At 39.2% G+C, this 20,749-nt stretch overlaps 1 protein-coding gene across 7 annotated transcripts in view; it reads right to left on the bottom strand.

Annotated features, from left to right (window-relative positions):
- Positions 1–273: 273 nt before the first annotated feature.
- LOC126184895 (macro domain-containing protein RSc0334-like) overlaps positions 274–20,749 on the bottom strand; it is a 116,589-nt gene continuing 96,113 nt past the window's right edge. For all 7 annotated transcript variants that reach the window (XM_049927551.1, XM_049927586.1, XM_049927530.1 and 4 more), the window contains 3 exons: positions 13,507–13,610; positions 740–813; positions 274–652 (listed from right to left, as the gene is read on the bottom strand). In XM_049927551.1, coding sequence (XP_049783508.1) covers positions 640–652; positions 740–813; positions 13,507–13,610 — 191 coding nt within the window. In that variant the 3' untranslated portion in view covers positions 274–639. The remainder of the gene's footprint in view (positions 653–739; positions 814–13,506; positions 13,611–20,749) is intronic.

The raw sequence follows: 20,749 nt of genomic DNA, 5'->3' as shown, positions 1-20,749 counted from the left end.
TTGTATGGTTTCTGACTCAAGTAAATAAATAAACACTCTCTCTGGATATTCCACTTTTGTTATTCCTATCCATCTTTAAACATGGCATGACAATTTTAAATCCAAAAGCAGTGTTACGTAGAAGCAGATAAGTTGCAGCAATCAGCATGTAAAGAAGTAATATGGTTGATTACTTCTAAACTGGCTTTTCCATTTGGTGAAATCATAATGAGGCAGACTCTCCGTGACAATGCTATTAATTATAAATGAATAAATTGTTAACACTGCAAAATGTATACTACATGTTGCAAAGAATTTTATTTCAATGTACGTTTACATAAGTCAATTGCAACAAGTAGTAAATCAAGTGAAAAAAGACAATTATATAATAAATAAATGTACACATATTTCAAATCCCAATTATGTCCATCATAATGGTGGCAATATTTGTTCAAATTAAATAAATTTTTATTTACTGATAAAACAGTATGTGCAAGATCCAAATCAAAGTAATGACACATTCCTTTCTATTTATCAGAACCAGTCTCTCACATTGTATCAAATACAAACAATTTTTATTAATGGTTTATTCTACTGGGAAGTAGGCCTGCAGAAGATATTCATAAATCTTCACATCATTTTCCAGGAACAAGCAAAATATCACTCTGTCCACCTGTGAAAGAAAAATATCCATATCTCAGGTCATTCAATAAAAGCAACATAATTATTATATATCTGTATTTCAAACTGCATTACTTACTGAATCTCCTTTCTTCTCCAGGAAACTCCGAACGGTTTTAAGAGCAACGATAGCTGCAGCATTTGGAGGGTATCCTAAACAAGATTTCCATTTTCAAAAAGAACAAACAAAGATGTCATTAATTTAAAGGAAGCTGTAGAATGTCATGTTCAGATATGGTTGTAGTGAAAATGATATGGGCTTGCTGACCTATGATATGGAATCAGTGCACTTAGTTTGCTTCTCACTAGTGCGAAGTTTATGCATTTATGTGTATATGTAAAATGATGTGTGTAAAACGTAAAAATACTAACTACTAAAAAGATGTATGTGTATGTATGCATAAAGTATAATGTAAAAATGAGTAACAACTATACTTTTATGAATATGTAAAATGTATTTTGATACAGCCAACTGCATGGTAAACATGCTGAATGGCTAATAAATAAACATAAGAAGCATATGAAGGGATATAAGTTTAATACAGCACTTAATTGTTTTATAAGTATTCTATGGAACCACGGTGTGGCTGTATCATCTAGATGTGGGACAAGTCAGCGTAGATTTTACACGGCACACAGGTAATGACAATTAAGTTTTTAGCAGTCAATAACAACAATTACTGAGAAACATCTTTAACAATGAGCCATTAACTTAACTATTATTATAGTTGCACAGACATGAACAAAACTTTCACATACTTTTAATGAAGTGTAGAGAGGAAGCTCTTGGGAATTTTGCCTTGCTTATCTTTAAATTACAATCGGTTTTCTTTCATCCATTTACAATTGATCAGTCGATCAGTTAAGGACTGAAGATTTTAGTATTGGTGTATTTCACCCCCTTTTATGACAGAGATGGATTAGCTCATGGGAGAAATCATTCTTCAGTGTGATGTTATGACTCTAATACACCTGTAAGAGACCCGTTCAAAACATTCTGGAACATTGGTAATTTCATGCCAATGGTATATTGGAGTGAAATGGGGTTGGCATCCCTGCACATGCCTGTGTTTAATATGTAAAAGACGGAAGTTTCACTCTTGTATGTCTGTTATTGTTCAGTGCTGTATTGAGTAGAATTGTGTTTTGCACAGTTTGCAAATTTCGTGATGGTAGGGTTGGACGGGAAGTTAAAGGATGACCCTCGTTCAGGATGCCCTTCGAAATGTACCATTGGTGCTTGTGACAGCAATGCCACCGAAATTACACTTGTTAATCAAAGACTGACTGTCTGAGAGACAGCAGAAGAATGTAACATTTCAGCTGGATCATGTCATGAAATCCTGGCACAGCATCTTGGAATGCATGTTGCCGCCAAGTTCATCCCACGGCTCACGAGTCAAGATCAGAAAGACCTTCGCTTCACAATCTGTGAAGAGTTTTTGCATCGCACAAATGAGAATGATATGTTTGTTAAGAGAATCATAACTGGTGATGAGACGTGGGCCTATGGTTATGTTGGCGAGACCAAGGTTTAATCTTCACAATGGGTTGGGAAAGGTTCTCCGGGACAAAAAAAAAAAAAAAAAAAATTGCTTGTCATGTCAAATGTCAAAGCCATACTGAGAGTTTTCTTCGACACTGAAGGATTAGTTCAACATGAATTCGTGACACAGGGACTACTGTTAATTGGTAGTACTATCAGGAAGTGTTGTGACACCTGCGAGAAAATGTGAGAAAGAAACAGCCGGAAATGTGATGAGACAATTCATGGCTCTCGCATCACAATAATGCCCCTGCACATTCAACCCTTTAGGTGCGTGACTATTGTACAAAAATACTAATCACTGTGTTGCCTCATCCTCCGTACTCTTAATACCTGGCCGCCCCTGCAGATGGGTTTTTCTTTTTTTTCTTTATTTCCAAAGTTGAAAATCCCGTTGAAAGGACAAAGATTTGCAACAATATATGGGATAAAAGAAAATTCGCACCACGCTATCCAGCTAGAGGTATGACAAGACTGCTTTCGGAAGTGAAAACAGTGTTTGGAGTCGTGTATCAATTGTGGAGGAGAGTATTTCGAAGGAAACCATGCATAATACATAAAAGGTAGCCACAGAAAAATTTTGTGGACAAAGTTCCAGAATTTTTGAACAGATCTTGTATACTACTCTTTCAATGTTAAAGAAGTAGTTTACAACAACAAGAAACATTAGAGAATACATTAATTGTGATTTTGTGATAATAATTTCAAGTTTCCAGAAGCAAGATGCTAATGAAGCCAACCCCCCACTTTTTCATGCGAGAATGTTGTGTATCAAACACGAGGTGCACAACAAATACTGAAAGGGGCCCCGCCACCACAAAGGTCCAACCACTTGCCTGGCATCTCTCAGGTCTGTGCACCAGCCTCCAGGTGGCACTCACAGGCGTGGACCTCATCCTGTTTCTGCACCACTTCGTTCACCCAGTTGCACATCTGCTGATAGATGGACATCAGCCAATACAGAACGCTGTTAACTGCACACTACTTTGCTCCCACCTTGTATTGGCGGATGCAAGTTACGAACCAGCAATTAGCAGTGCCTAAAGTCAGCTCAGTTTAGTACTCTGAAGACTACTGTCTGACCTACTAGTCAATATTGATGGTGTTATTGGACTACTGAGTGTTTGATCATTTACAATCAGTTAGAGTGAGAATATATAGACCGCCAAGAGCAGCAACGTTATTTTGACATTGCTGTATTAGGTTTAGGACAACAAGTTCCATTCATCAAACTTTACTAAATTTAAGTACTATTTTGTAAAATACTTTTCATACATCTTTGCTATAGTGCTGCCCTATCAAACAAGTGTGTGTTTGTAGGTGTGAAAATCAGCCACTAATAAGAAACCATTGCAGGGAAACAGTTATCTGCTACTGTGGATGTTTAATCTAGAAACAGTGGTGGCCAAATCAAAAAATGCTGATAATGATACCATCACAGTTGCTACTGAAGATGACAGTACTTGTTCCATTCATCGTTACACAATGGTGCTCACTGTTAATTAGAAAAATCAGGGAACTTATCAGAAGACAATGGAAGCAAGGACACTGAAATTGGAGACCAAGAATTTTATGGCGACTTCAGCAGAGACAGGAAAAGGAAATCTAAAGCTTGCTGCTCAGACTGGAAGAAAAACACTAACAAAATTCTGAGAATGTGAGGACAAGTGTATACTGCATATAAAAAAGATAATAATGGCAAAATTATTCAAATACTCCAAGAGGGGCATGATGATTAGGTCAAGACGATTAGGTTGATGTGTACTTCAAAGATGTGTCAAAATCAGTTCAAAGGAAGTGTCATCAACCTTCTGTCGGTGATAGGCAGGCAGTATTTAATACATTCTGGGAAATGGTGCCATGGAATCAGAGGAACATTCACGTAATCAGTCTTGTGGACATAAAACTGAACAAGTAACCATGAAAATACACTGGCAAATCGAGAATGGGATGCTGATTTATCACTTGAAAAATGAGATGGGAAAACAAAGCCTGCAAAAAGACGTTCCTCAATACTCTTAAGATTAAATAACGGACTGACAAACTGGGTAAGGTAACTTCACACATGGAATGAGCCTTGATTCAAAATTGTCATGTTCTCAAATAAAACAAATTAAAGAAAAAGATGAGACAACCTTCACAAAAGAATTCCTGAACTGCCTTCCAAAACTGACACTACATTACAGCATGAAATCTCCCTTTAAGCTGTACCTTGAGCTTATTCCACAATGCATAAGCTGTACGGATAACACAAGGAAAATTGTAATACACAGAAGGTTCCACCATTAAGTGGGATCACCTTTATGTTATAAGAGTGCTACCTTAGCTTCCCCCAAGAAATACCAGTGCGACCTGTGTTACAGTTACAGGTTTGGAAATGTGGGTGAAGACATGGGGAAGAAACACACAACAGAAAGAGCAGACAAGGACATACAATGATCTAGATAAGAACGACACCCAGACATCTACTCATTGAAAACCATGGACTTACAGGTTGTGACAGTAGTTCCCAAATTTACATGCAATTGCAGTTCATTATAAAACAAAGTTAGTTGTCCCTCACCATACAGCGGAGATGCTGAGTCACAGACAGGCACAAAAAAAAAGAGCATCAGAAAGTGAGCTTTTGACCAACTAGGCCTTCGTCAGAAATAGACACACCCACGCAAATGCAACTCTCACCCCCCCCCCCCTTTCCACACACATACACACACACACACACACACACACACACACACACACACACACACACACACACACGACAGCAGTCTCTGGGTTTCAGTAGCCAGACTCTGTGGTCATGTGTGTGTGTGTGTGTGTGTGTGTGTGTGTGTGTGTGTCGTCATTTGTGACGAAGGCCTAGTTAGCCAAAAGCTCACTTTCTGACAGTCTTTTTGACGAACATGTCTGTGATTTTTTTGTTATGCCTATCTGTGACTCAGCATCTCTGCTATATAGTGAGTAGCAAATATTCTTTTCACTATATTTTTCATTCCATCCTGCATATTTCATTATTTAAAATTAGTTGTTCATAATTTTACAATGCATAATTTAGAAATTCATGATGCAGTGTGTTACCATTTGATGAAACACAACATGAGAATTGATTGCATCAAGTTTTGCATGTGTATAGGACACCCAGACAAGAACAATTAAGGAAAATTCTGTCCAATCATTTTGTATTCTGATGGCTGCAGATATCAGAACAGGAACACAATATTGTCGCAGAAGAAGCTGAGTAGCACTGTGGTGTAGTGGTTATGATACTAAACTGTTGCATGGAAGGTTGTGTGTTCAAAACTCACCTGGATTGTACAATTTTAATTTCTATATTCGGTTTAAGTTCATTCTAGAAGTATCCACAAATGTCAAGAATCATTGTACTGGAATGTTCTGCAGCTATATACACACTGTATGTGTTCTGGCTGGAGGCAGTTCGCTCTGCACTCTTATATGTGCAAATGTTGAATAAGCCTTTGTTAAGGGAAGTTAGTGTTCATCATTAATCTAATTACACCTTCTTCTATGTGACATTATTCTGGTGGAGGTGCAGAGTATTGGAATGTGTGAAAGTGCACATTATCGACGACACAGTGGCTCCCATCAGGCCACGACAGAGCCGCTGTTTACATGGCGAGGAATCCGAGTTCAAACCATAGTCAACAGATCGCAATCTACCGGAGACAGAAGAAGAAGAAGAAGAAGAAGAAGAAGAAGAAGAGGACGTTATGATGACAGCAACTGTGTGCCACCACATGAAACATCTTTCCACATTCTGTGGTGACAATGGCCAAGATCCTAACAAGTGGCTAAAGGTATATGAGCGTATAGCCAAATTTAACAAATGGGATGACACCGTGTGTATGGCTAACGTATTTTTCTACTTGAAGGGCACTGCCAAGCAATGGTATGAGAACAACGAGAAGTAATGCACAAGCTGGGAAGTATTCCAGGCGGAACTGCGCAAGTATTTCATTGACACACAACGACAGAAGTGCAAGGCTGAAGATAAATTAAAGTGCAGGGCACAGTGTCCAGTAGAAACTACAGAATCCTACATTCAAGACGTCTTGGAGCTGTGTGAAATACAGGATCCTAGAATGAAGGAGGAAGACAAGGTTGCACATCTCAGGAAGGGTGTTGCTGAGGACATCTATCAAACCCTACTCCTGAATGAAGTTTTGACAGCAGACGACTTCATAAAATGGTGCCACTATATCGAGACAATGCATCAAAAAATAATTACAAGCAAGAAGTTTGAACAGCTTCCAAATGTCGTATCGATGTCTGTGATGGATTCTGGTGGAGGCTCCAGGCATTGGAACGTGTGATAGCGCACATTATTGATGACATAATGGCTCCCATCAGGCCACGACAGAGCCGCCATTTATGTGGCCAGAAACTTGAGTTCGAGCCATAGTCAACAGATCACAATCTACCGGAGATAACTGATCTGACAAGTGTTCTTCATCAGATAGTGACAGAGGAAGTTCAGAAGGCACTTGGATTGCACGGCGAGCAAAGAACCAAGATGCTTCAAGAGGTCATAAGCGAGGAAGTGGAACAGACATTGAACCCAATCTCTTGTCCTTCATTTCCCTTTAAAATGATGAAAAAGTTGACGCACAGGTGAAGTTATGTTCCTACAATGCCGCATGAAGAACCTGTTTGGACACAAAGGAAGACTAACATCTTGAGGACCCAGGATAACCAACCAGTATGTTTCCACTGCGGATGATCGGGACATGTGGTGCACTATTGTCGAAAAAGTTGGCGGATATTTGATGACACCCGTGCCAGAAAAAAGCAGAGCGATCTTATCCGACGCTAACTCCGGGACAACAAAGATGAACAAGAAGATGTGGGTGCAAGATGACATAGGTCACCATTGCCGCAAGCTAGCCGCTGGAGAGGACACTCCCCAACACACTGATCAAGGTCTCCATTGCCATTTAAAAGCTCCAACCAATCACCTAGCCGCCACAACCTGGAAAGATAAAGGTTGCGACCTTCCTTGGAGGTGAGGCCGCCAAAGACAAAAATCCCCTGCCGTCGATCACTACAAAAACGATAGAAAACTACGTTGATATCCTCATGGACAGCTGACCAGCCCAAGCTCTTGTGGCCTCTGGAGCATCATATTCAGTGATTTCGGAGAAGTGCTATCGCCAGTTGCAGAAAACCATATTCATCAACAACAAAACATCTCTGCTGAAGGTGGGCAATGGGAAATATGTAAAACCTACAGGAAGATGTACCACTCGTGTGGGTATAAATGGCCATACACAGCCCTTAGAATTCATCGTCTTACAAGAGTAGTGATGACGGCCTTCTCGGATGGGACTTTTTGAAAGCTTTTCAGGTTATTATAGATTGTGGTCGCTCGAAGATTATGCTAGATGAGATGAGATACTGTGAATAGGAAGATGTGCACCCGAGTGTGTGGAGACTATGTGTGCTGGATGAAGTGATCATTCCTGCAGTCAGTGCTAGAAAGGTAACTGTCACGTGTCATGCCATGCATCAACCCATGGATCTTGTTGTGGAATGTAAGTGAAGCATACCACTGAAGAATAACTTGCTCATCCCAGCCTCTGTCATCTTGTTTAAGAAATGGATTCGGTAAATTGTGGATTGTTAACTGTCGCCGAGAACCGCAGATCCTTACAAGACACATGTGCGTAGCAAACACTGGGCCATTAATTGAAGAACAGCTGAGCATCATAGAAACCTCCCATGCTGAGTCTGTGGGCGAAATCAGCACTACCACTACGAGACAAGATCTTCTAGCTCAACTATCATGAGACCTCACTAAGGAACAACAGAAGAAGCTGCATGCCGTTCTCCAAGAGTTCTCTGAATGTTTCAATCCGCAGGTGAGGAGCAAATTAGGCAAATTGATGGTGAAGCACTGGATTAGCACTGGAGCCCAACAACCAATAAGCCAGAGAGCAAACCGTGTGTCAGCGATGGAACATCGAACAATTCGCGACGAGGTAGAGAAAATGATGAAGAATGACATCATTCAGTCTTCGCAGAGCCCATGGTCGTCACCAGTGGTCCTTGTCAGGAAGAAGGATGGCAGTTCGCACTTTTGTGTTGTGTGTTGATTACAGGAAGCTTAATAAGGTAACTAAAAAGGACATTTACCCTCTTCTAACAATTGACGAGACACTAGATTGTCTGAAGAGGGCTAAGTTTTTCTCAACCATGGACATATACTCAGGATATTGGCAAATCAAAGTAGATGAGGCTGATCATAAGAAAACTGCATTCATCACCCCTGAGAGCCTGTATGAGTTTAAGGTAATGCTGTTTTGTTTGTATAATGCAACAGCAACTTTCGAATGGATAATCTTCTATGTCATCTGAAGTGAACGATGTGTCTTTGTTATTTAGATGACATTATAGTGTTCTCAGAGACATTTGATGAACATATAAAAAGACTGAGGGCCGTTCTTAAGTGTCTCCAACAAGGCAGACTGAAACTTAGTCCGAGAAAGTGTCTCTTTGGAACAAAAGAAATCAAAATACCTGGACACCTTGTGTCAAATGAAGGTGTGCGGCCAGACCCAGATCTATAATGGAATTTCCTATTCCTAAAAGCATTAGAGATGTGAGAAGCTTCCTTGGATTATGTTCTTATTACCGTCGTTTTATCAGAGACTTGTATCAAAGCCAGGCCACTCCAAGAGTTGTTAAAAGCTGATGCTAAATTTATCTGGGGTGGTGCTCAACAACACTTTTTCGATGTGCTGCGAAAAGCTCTGATGACTGACCCTGTACTTGGTCTGTATGATGAGAGAGCACCTACAGAACTACACACAGATGCCAGTGGGTATGGGATCAGTGCTGTTCTGGTGCAAATTTTGGATGGAAGAGAGAAAGTTATAGCCTATGCTTCTAGGACACTTACAAAAGCTGAGAGAGGCTACTCAACTACACAAAGAGAAGGTCTTGCTGTGATCTGGGCCATGTGCAAATTTTGACAGTATCTGTTCAAGAGTATGACATTACCCTAGTGTACAAAAGTGGAAGAAAACACCAAGATGCCGACTGTCTCTCAAGAAACCCTGTGCAAGATCATCAAGACTTTGATGAAGATAGTGACTGTCTCGCTGCACTCCATGATCTCTCTGCTGAGCAGAAGAAGGATGCCAATATATCTCAAATTACGCTTGCCTTAAATTGGTCAGCGGATGTGAAAGGACAATTTAAGATAGTTAATGGATTACTTTGTAAGAAAAGCTTTGATCCATTTGGAAAGAGATGGCTACCGGTGATTCCTAAACACATGCGCTTAGATGTTCTACAAAAATTCCATGACACACCTGAGGCCGGACACTTAGGATTTATTAAGACATATGATAGAATCCTCAAGAGATTTTTCTAGCCAGGTTTATTTAGGAGTGTCTGTCACTATGTGTCGCACTGTTGAGGGTGCCAGAGGAGAAAGGCAGTTCTTCAGAAACCACCTGGCCGACTCATACCAATTCCACTAGCCGAAATGCCTTTCCAGTGTGTTGGGATTGTCCTCCTCGGATGATTTCCAACGTCTGCTAGTGGCAATAGATGGATTATTGTTTGCACTGATTATCTGACACGCTATGCCATTACAAAAGCCGTGAAAACAGCCGAAGCTCCCAAGGCAGCCAAATTCATCGTGGAAGACATTGTATTAAAACACGGTGCCCCAAGATCATTAATTACGGATCACATTACTCATCACATGACGACTGCCTACCATCCACAAACTAATGGGCTTACTGAACGCCTTAATAAGACCTTGGCCAACATGCTATCAATGTTTGTCAATGTTGAGCGGAGCAACTAGGATGAGGTGCTACCTTTTGTGACATTTGCCTACAACACCGCCAAAGAAGACACCACAGGATTTACGCCATTTTTCCTGGTGCATGGGCATGAGGCAACTAGGACGATGGACACTGCGTTTCTGTTACATCCTGATGACGTGAATGACACCTATATCAGCCAGGTGTTAACCAGAACTGAGGAAGCTTGGCAATTAGCTCGACTCCGCACACTGCAGGCTCAAGAAAACGATCACCAAAGGTATGACGTGAGCCACCGCCCTGTTGTCTGTCTACCAGCCTGGTAACCTCGTCTGGATCTTCACTCTTGTTCGGAAGATTAGTCTCTCTGAAAAGCTCCTCAGGCGTTACTTAGGACCTTATAAGGTTGTAAGACAGTTGTCTGATGTTACTTATGAAGTTGAAGATTTCGATCCTGACATAAGACGATGAAAGATCAGAGATACCATCCACATCCTTAGAATGTAGCCCTACAAGGATCCTGAAACCCAGGGTAAAATCAAAGCTCCAGCGACAGGCAACAAGCGGAAAGGCGACGAAGAAGGTCACCGTCCATGCGAGCATCAGTCATCGGGAGTCGGAGTACACAGGGCTGATTACTCATTCCCGGACTAGGAGGACGCAACACCGAGATGCTGTTCTCTTCTCTTAAGGACGGACCAATGTCTCAGAAGAAGCCGAGTAGCACTGTGGTGTACTGGTTATGATACTAAACTGTTGCGTGGAGGGTCTTGAGTTCAAAACTCACTTGGACTGTACAATTTTAATTTCTATATTCGGTTTGAGTACATTTTAGAAGTATCCACAAATGTCAAGAATTATTGTATTGGAATGTTCTGTAGCAGTATATATACTGTATGTGTTCTGGCCGGAGGCAGTTCGCTCCACGCTCTTGTATGTGCAAGTGCTGAATAAACCTTTATTAAATGAAGTTAGTGTGTGTCATTCATCTAATTACACCTTCTTCTACGTGACATTATTATCAAATGCTCTTTATTTGATATTGAAGTTTTGATTATGCAAAAGTTTTGGAGAAAAGTCATACTCAAATGAGTGTGACTTAGTTCACAGTTCCATCTAGCGCAAGCTTGAAGGATGTGATGTTGAAGTTCCTAGCCCATACACCTTGATACCTAACTAGGTGAAGAAATGTACCGACAGTTTCACAGCTATATGTGTGCTTCCATAAAGGATTTTAATAAAAATTGGTTAAGGTTTCCAAGTGGGTATTGTTACTTGCTTTATCAGCGCCAAAATGAATGTAACAGTGTAACGTTATACAAGAGACTGACAAATAAATACCACAGAAGTAACATACCCTACCACAAATGCCAAGAATGTTCCATGTATCTGTTGTAATTAAGGTTTCCAAAAAGTATTTTCACTGTTTCACTTTTTGATATGATAAAAAATTTCACTGTAGCACTGCAATGTAAATATTGTGCCCCAATGAAATGTATCAGGTATTCTACACAGTTTCTTGTCTCTCTTGCAAAATTCCTGTTTTGCTACTCATGTAATATTGCTTCTTCACTGACAATATCATGACCTGCTGTCTGAGACACCTGCAACTGTAGTCTGCAACAATGGTTCAAAATAAATTACCTTCTGATCCCACAATGGTAGGTTCTTGTGATTTACACTGCTAAACCATGGTGCTACTTTTCGTACACTTCAGCCACTGTCAGATGTTAAACATTCCATTAAATGTTGTGGAAGGGGAACAAAGAAGGGGGGGGGGGGGGGTTGTGGCAAATTCTAGTCAACAAACGGAATGAATGCTTGACATCTCCCAAACCATCACCCAGCTGAATGCTAAACAAACGGTGAAAAACGTCAGATAGGAAATTATACATAACCCATTTCTTATTTTTATCACACGTCACTCATTCCTCACCAAATGAAAGTACACAAAATGAATGTACTTATAGTAACAATATCTTGTGAGTCATTGGCGTCCATTTCACAACATATGTTCTACTGAAATGCATCTGTGCCTCATAAATGGAACAGTGCATTTGATCTTTCAAATCACAAGTAAACTGTAGCATCATCATGTGAAAAACAAAAATAAATTTCTTATAGCTTATACAATATCAGAGGAAAAAATCAAAAGAAAGGGGAAAGATGCCATGCCGTAATCTGAGAGACCACATATTTGCTACAATAGTTTACCAAAACATACAAATGACAGATTACACAGTTTTGCCATGACGTAAGAAAATATAACATGACAAAAATGGTCACGTTTTGGCCAGTTTTCACAGCAAGCATGGTAGACAGTACTAAGAAAACAATATTCAGAGTAATCTGTAAGTGAAAAATAACACTGATACAATTACAAGTGCCCACACTGTGGTGAGCAAAGAACTTCTTTCCAGGGTCAAACTAGACTGCAAATTGCAATTATAATGTTTTTATTCTCTCCACCCCCCCCCCCCCCCCCCACACAATTATCTACCAAGCAAATGACACTAACAAGGCACAGATTGCAGATTATCTGCAAAGCTAACATCAACCATTCATCTTTGGAGACAGAGATGTGCAGTATCATTGTACACAATTAAAAAGTATTGTACAATATGTCGTGGTCAAGCACAAGCCAAACCCAGCTATGAGGAATGGGAAAGAGGAGATCGCCCAAGATTAAATAAAGTCAGCACTAAGCAACAATAAAATTTTGGTGACTTATGAAAAATTTAAAGAAAACTTAGTTTTATGTAAAGTCACAACTGGATAAAAATCTTGCATACATTCAGTGATCATACTGGCACCAAATGGAAGATCCTGGAGCAAAGAATTAAACACTGAAGGTGGTCTCTTCAGTTAGTTCACTACATAATTGTATGTTTTTGGCTGGCTTGGGTTGGGTTGGGAGGGTGGAGTTTCACTGGTTGCGATAGTGTGGGATGTTACTTCAGTTAGTGCAGGATGATGTTCACAGAATTCTGAATTCACAGAACCCTCAAAAATTGAGCCCTGAGATCCCATATTTTATAGTGGCCAAAGGATTCAATTTTCAACTTCTAAAATACTTGTGGCTGAAGGACTTCAAGATTGTTCACAAAGAGCATTTTCATCTCTTCTTGTTTGATTCTGGAATATGTGGCTGGTAAGGTTTCTCCTCATGATCCTCACTGTCACCGACTTGTGGTTCTGGTTCTAATTCAGGACACAGAATGTCTTTTTATTCCTCTATGTAATAGGTCCTGATGTTTATAAAAAGATAACCTTTTCGTGTTTTGTCATTCATGATGCAATTACTGCATCACAAAACCCAATGGGTCTATTTTCTTTAGCGAAGATGTAATGCAGAAATTAATTGCCATCAATGTCCATTTTGCAACATACACTATCTTTGTAGCTGATGATGAACTCAAAGTTATTATATTTAGTTATGTAAGGTACTTTGTTAGGATTACTATTCTCCAACATTTAATCTATCATATGTATTCACAGCAATATCACCTTGTTCATCTCTAGCAGTAACAGCAGAATCAACGTGTGTTGCAGATGCATGTTTTTGTTGGTACAGTAACATCGGCTGCCAGCTGGCATTTTAGGACTGCCAACTGCGAATTTAGTAACATCTGTAGGCATTTATAACTCTCATACAAAAAGGTATTACTTGTATTGTTTGGCATTCTTGTATTCACAAAATGTTCTTTTATACAAAGCTAATAATATTCTGTCAGACATTGCATACACAGCTGCAAGATCTTGGAAAGGGGGCCTCTTGCTGAATCAATGTTATTTCCCCATAACGACAAGAGGTCCTTTTTCAGAAGACTTGCACACATTGTTTTTAATGATATTATTCAAATCAATATGAACATGTAAAGAATGAAAAAACAAAGTACTAGAATTAAAAAAAAAATGAAAATAGACATTTCAGACATTATCAGATAATTTTGCTTGTATTGAAAATTTTACTTCTCTGACAAGATGTTCCTTTTCATTTTACATCTCAGATTTACAGTTTTCCATTCAGTGTTTGTTGTTATTTCTTTTCGAATTATTCCTTTTGTTGTTATTTCTTTTAGGATTTATTTCTTTTGGTGTTGCTCTCCGTAGGTGAGCTACGCAGGTCAATTCTAGTTGACGATTCAAAAACTTTTGTACAAAAGAGCAATAGCAAAATGAAAATCCTACAAGAGTACATTCTTACTGCAAGAATGCAAACAATAACAAACTTTGGAATAGAAAACTACAACTGATCTGTATAGGTGAATTCCAGTTGTCAATGCCAAGGTTTCTAAGTTATGGCATTTTCCAGTAGTAGACAAAGCAATACCAGAAAGTTAAATCCTTCATAGCTTAACACTACACACCCAAAATAATTACAAATAACAAAACAACATGACATTTAATTGATCTAAATGGCTAAATTACAAATATTGTTAACAAAAATGGAAATTCTAAAAGAAAGCCCTGCATATAGAGGGGGGGGGGGGGGGGGGGGGGAAATTGGACTTCACAATCGATAACTAGAAATAACCTACATAGGTCAATTCTAGTTGAAGATTTCAAGTTTATTTTCTTGTATTTGGAGAATGTGTGTGCAGTGCATTTTATAGCAAATACGTTCTTTATGTTGCTTTCTATACTACTGTAAAAACTAACAAACCTCAGCAATGACAAACTAGAATTGATCTAAATAAATAAATTCTAGTTACTGATCCCAAGGATAGTTATTTTTTGCATTTTTGCATTACTACAGAGTGTGATGACAAAAAGTTAAATCCTTAATGAAATGACAATTCAAACCCAATAAAAACCACAAAAAATAACAATGTTGAACTGGTAATCAGAAGTGACATGTATAGCTTAATAACATATACTTACACCAAAATTAAAAATCCTAAAAGCAAGTGCTTCACACAGCTATTGTAGAAATGCGAAAAACAACAAACCTTGAATTGACAACAAGAATTAATTTATATATGTCAATTCTAGTTATCAACTCCTAGGTATATTATTTTTTTCAATTTTTGGAGCAGCTGTGTATGTTTAGGATATTCATTTTTGGTGTTGTTCTCCATACTATTGCGAAAAATAAAAAACCTTGGAATCAATAACTAGAATTGTCCTATATAAGTGAACTCTAGTTGTAGATTCCACGGTTTGTCATTTTTTGTGTTTGTACATACTATCAAAAAGTTAAATTTTTAATGAAATTTCAATTCACACCCAATAAAACCCACAAAAAATAATAGAAGATGGAACTGAAAATTAGAGTGACACAAAAAATGAAAATCCTACAAGAAAACATGGTACACACCAACAGTAAAAATGCAAAAAATAGCATACCTTGGAATCAGCAAGTGAAACAACCTATATAGGTGAATTCCAGTAGTCAGATCCACACTTTGTTACTTTTCCCAAATTTTCGTTATGTATCTAGGGGGATTTCTTTTAGGATTTCTGTGTAGATTTCCTGCTGCTGTCATATTCATATTTTGTGTATGTTACTATCTGTTTAATTTTACAGTAGTTGTGTTAAATTTTAATTTGTCCCCACAATAGAAAAGCAACTGGAATCACTCAATAGAGGAAAGTCCACTGGACCTGACGGGATACCAATTAGATTCTACACAGAGTACGCGAAAGAACTTGCCCCCCTTCTAACAGCCGTGTACCGCAAGTCTCTAGAGGAACGGAGGGTTCCAAATGATTGGAAAAGAGCACAGATAGTCCCAGTGTTCAAGAAGGGTCGTCGAGCAGATGCGCAAAACTATAGACCTATATCTCTTACGTCGATCTCTTGTAGAATTTTAGAACATGTTTTTTGCTCGCGTATCATGTCATTTCTGGAAACCCAGAATCTACTATGTAGGAATCAACATGGATTCCGGAAACAGCGATCGTGTGAGACCCAACTCGCCTTATTTGTTCATGAGACCCAGAAAATATTAGATACAGGCTCCCAGGTAGATGCTATTTTTCTTGACTTCCGGAAGGCGTTCGATACAGTTCCGCACTGTCGCCTGATAAACAAAGCAAGAGCCTACGGAATATCAGACCAGCTGTGTGGCTGGATTGAAGAGTTTTTAGCAAACAGAACACAGCATGTTGTTATCAATGGAGAGACGTCTACAGACGTTAAAGTAACCTCTGGCGTGCCACAGGGGAGTGTTATGGGACCATTGCTTTTCACAATATATATAAATGACTTAGTAGATAGTGTCGGAAGTTCCATGCGGCTTTTCGCGGATGATGCTGTAGTATACAGAGAAGTTGCTGCTTTAGAAAATTGTAGCGAAATACAGGAAGATCTGCAGCGGATAGGCACTTGGTGCAGGGAGTGGCAACTGACCCTGAACATAGACAAATGTAATGTATTGCGAATACATAGAAAGAAGGATCCTTTATTGTATGATTATATGATAGCGGAACAAACACTGGTAGCAGTTACTTCTGTAAAATATCTGGGAGTATGCGTACGGAACGATTTGAAGTGGAATGATCATATAAAACTAATTGTTGGTAAGGCGGGTACCAGGTTGAGATTCATTGGGAGAGTGCTTAGAAAATGTAGTCCATCAACAAAGGAGGTGGCTTACAAAACACTCGTTCGACCTATACTTGAGTATTGCTCATCAGTGTGGGATCCGTACCAGGTCGGGTTGACGGAGGAGATAGAGAAGATCCAAAGAAGAGCGGCGCGTTTCGTCACTGGGTTATTTGGTAACCGTGATAGCGTTACGGAGATGTTTAATAAGCTCAAGTGGCAGACTCTGCAAGAGAGGCGCTCTGCATCGCGGTGTAGCTTGCTCGCCAGGTTTCGAGAGGGTGCGTTTCTGGATGAGGTATCGAATATATTGCTTCCCCCTACTTATACTTCCCGAGGAGATCACGAATGTAAAATTAGAGAGATTAGAGCGCGCACGGAGGCTTTCAGACAGTCGTTCTTCCCGCGAACCATACGCGACTGGAACAGGAAAGGGAGGTAATGACAGTGGCACGTAAAGTGCCCTCCGCCACACACCGTTGGGTGGCTTGCGGAGTATCAATGTAGATGTAGATGTAGAATACACTTTGCTGCAGCATTCCTGTTGGATTCAACATTATTTTATTAATAAAAATTACCACGATTCTATAATGTCATGAGTTTATGATGCAGAGTATGGTAGTGGAAGCTGTCTGTGGTTCTTTCACTTACTCACCTAATCTGTGATGATAATTTACTTCACATATGTATATATGTCTGTCTTTTTTATCATAATTTGCCTTAATATAATTCACAGGTAAGTAGGTAATTGTGTGTACTGTGATTGTAATTTATGGTATGTACATGTATTATCTTTTTCCTGCTATATTTGTTTGTTTAAGAATAAGTTTTGATTTCAAGTATTGCTTTCCTGTGGCATCTTTGGGTTATCTACAATGTTACTAGTCAAAGATGATGGGTGCAATCAGACACTAGAATTTATCCCGAGTTTCTATAAAGTTAATGTAAAAGTACTTGCCACCATTCTAGCAGCAGTTTCTCATAGGTTGCTGGAGCAACAAAGTATTCCAAGTGATTAGCAAAAACCACAGGACACGCTCATTTTCAAGAAGGATTGCTGGACACATAACATAATTATAGGCCTACATCATTGAGGCCAGTCTCTTATAGAATTGTAGAACATGTTTTATGTTCACATATTATGTATCCTTTTGTTCAACAAAAATCAAAGTAATCAACATTAATCCTGTAAACAGAACTCTTGCAAAACTCAGTTTGTTATGTTTGTCCACAGAAACCAGAGGGCTGTAACAACAGTGGTGACCTAGTTGGTGTCATGTTTGATAACTTCTGAAAGGCATTCAATATAGGTATACAAGACAGTTTCCGAAAATTTAATTTGATTCAGGATTTCCTAGCAGATAAGAGCTCAACATGGTGGTTTCAGCTATCTGAGACTGCACACACGCGTGCAAGTTGCGTTTGTGTGTGTGTGTGTGTGTGTGTGTGTTTTACTGACATTAATGACCAAAAGCTATAATTGTGTGACACTTTTTGTTGTGCCTATCGCAACTCAGCATCTCCGGTATATGGTGAGTAGCAACTTTCCTTCTCTAATATTGTTACATACCATCCTGGATTTTCCATTGCTTGATTTTTACCATTATATAATCTATCTGAAACCTTCCTGTGTCTCCAGGCCTCTGCCCTGTAAATAATCTTCTTCCAGGATTCTTACACCAAGTGTTAGCTATGATTATGACGTGCCCCGTGCAAAATTCTACCAGGTGGCTTCCTCTTTCATTCCTTACCCCCAGTCCATATTCACCTACTGCTTTTCCTTCTATCGAATCCCAGTACCCCTTGAATATTAAATTTTTGTATCCCTTAATTATCCAAATAATCTCTTTTATCACATAAACTTGTACTACTGTGGTAGGCGTGAGCTTTGTGTCTATCTTGGCTACTATAATGCATTCACTATGCTGTTTGTAGCAGCTTATCTGCATTCCTGTTTTTTATTTTATTTTATTTATTTATTTTTTATATTATTAAACCTACTCCTGCATTACCCATATTTGATTTTGTATTTATAACCCTGCATTCACCTGACCAGAAGTCTTGTTCCTCCTGCCACCAAACTTCACTAATTCCCACTATATCTAACTTTAACCTATCCACTTTCCTTTTTAAATTTTCTAATCTACCTGCCCGATTAAGGGACCTGACATTCCCACTCCTATCTATTTTGTTTCTCCTGAAAACGATGTCCTCCTGAGTAGTCCCTGCCCGGAGATTCGAATGGGAGACTATTTTACCTCCAGAATATTTTACCCAAGAGGATGCTATCATCATTCAACCATACAGTAAAGCTGCATGCCCTTGGGGGAAAATTATGGCTGTCGTTTCCCCTTGCTTTCAGCCGTTTGCAGTACTAGCATAGCAAGGCCGTTTCGATTGTGTTACAAGGCCAGATCAGTCGATCATCCAGATTACTGCCACAGCAGCAACTGATAAGGCTGCTGCCCCTCTACAGGAACCACACATTTGTCTGTCCTCCGAATAGACACCACTCTGTTATGGTTGCACCTACAGTACGACTATCTGTATCGTTGAGGCACACAAGCCTTCCCACAATAGGCAAGGACCATGGTTCATGGATGATAATAATGTTGTAAGACCCAATGGCCTGAAGCAAGTCTTTTAATTAGACGCCACAGTTGCATCTTGCGTGTCCCTGCTGTATGAGCTAGAGATCACTGATCCAAGGTGGTGATTAATTCTGAGCTTAGATCTTGCCTGTGTCTCATGTCGCACTATATGCACAGATCAGAGGACGTCTTGTATTCTCCTTATTTCACATTAAAAATTATAGTAGACTACAAAAAAAAAAACAAAGAAATGTTACTCTACACTGAGTATCATGCATTGCAACACTTCTTATACCTGTTGTCAACTAGCTCTTATAATAGAATATTTCTGCTGGAAAAAAAAAGAACAGAAACTTCTTTGTAGGCAAACTCCCCTGCCCAACTTAGCTGAACTAAGGACACATTCTGCGTCTCTCATTGTGTGTTCTTTCTGAATGAAAAGTCCTAAGGTGAATGGCTGGATCATCATGGCTGACCAGAAAATATTTTGATAACAGATGGACTGATGCCAGGAGGCTGGAGAGACTTCAGTCAATTGTCACTCAATGATACTGTAGCCACAGGATTCTACGTTTCTGCATTTTGTTAAGTAAACATTTTAATTTCCGAACATTTAAAGCAAGTTATAAATCTTTGCACCATTTTGAAATCTTGTCATGGCTCAATATCTGTGCAGCTTTTGCCACATGGTGCCTCACTATAGATAACCACATTGTCTGCAAAAAGCTTGAGATTACCATTAATATTGTCTGCATGGGTACCGAACACTTGCCTGGGGCAAACTGGAAGTTACTTCTGTACCTGTTCAAAAAATCCTCAATCACATATTTTGTTTGATACCCGATATAATGGAGTTTTTGTTATAAGTGTTGGTCTGGCAATGCGTCAAATGGTTTTTGTAAGGCAAGAAATACTGTAAATAGTGCTGCTTCTACAGGACTACTTTTATCCAAAGCTTACAGGATGTAATGTAAGAACAGTACGAGTTGGTTTTCATGTGACAGTTTTTTCTTTTTTTTTTTAAATCCATGGTGATTTGCATGGAGGAAAAGGCCATTCTGTTAATGGTACATAATTAAATCTAAGCTCAGAATATGTTATAAGATTCTACATGCAAGTTTTCTGATCCAGACTGCATACCAATTAGGTTCCTTTCAGAGTAACCTAATGCATTAGCTCCATACTTATCACATAGAACCATTCACTCAACGAAAGATCCGTACCCAAAGACTGGAAAATTGCACAGGTCACACCAATATTCAAGAAAGGTAGTAGGAGTAATCCATTTAATTACAGGACCATATCATTACCATCAATATGCAGCAGGATTCTGGAACATATATTGTGTTCGAACATTATGAATTACCTCTAAGAAAACGGTCTATTGACACACAGTCAACATAGGTTTAGAAAACATTGGTCTTGTGAAACACAACTAGCTATTTATTTAGATGAAGTGTTGAGTGCTATTGACAAGCGACCGATTCCATATTTCTGGAAGGCTTCTGGCACTGTACCACACAACTGGCTTGTAGTGAAATTGCACGCTTATGGAATATCTTCTCAGTTATGTGACTGGATTTGTGATTTCCTGTCAGAGGTCACAGTT

Source organism: Schistocerca cancellata, chromosome 1, assembly GCF_023864275.1.
Source record: "Schistocerca cancellata isolate TAMUIC-IGC-003103 chromosome 1, iqSchCanc2.1, whole genome shotgun sequence".
Taxonomy (NCBI): Eukaryota; Metazoa; Arthropoda; class Insecta; order Orthoptera; family Acrididae; genus Schistocerca; species Schistocerca cancellata.
Note: the sequence above shows the minus strand (reverse complement) of the source record. Positions and strands in the feature narration are given on the sequence as shown.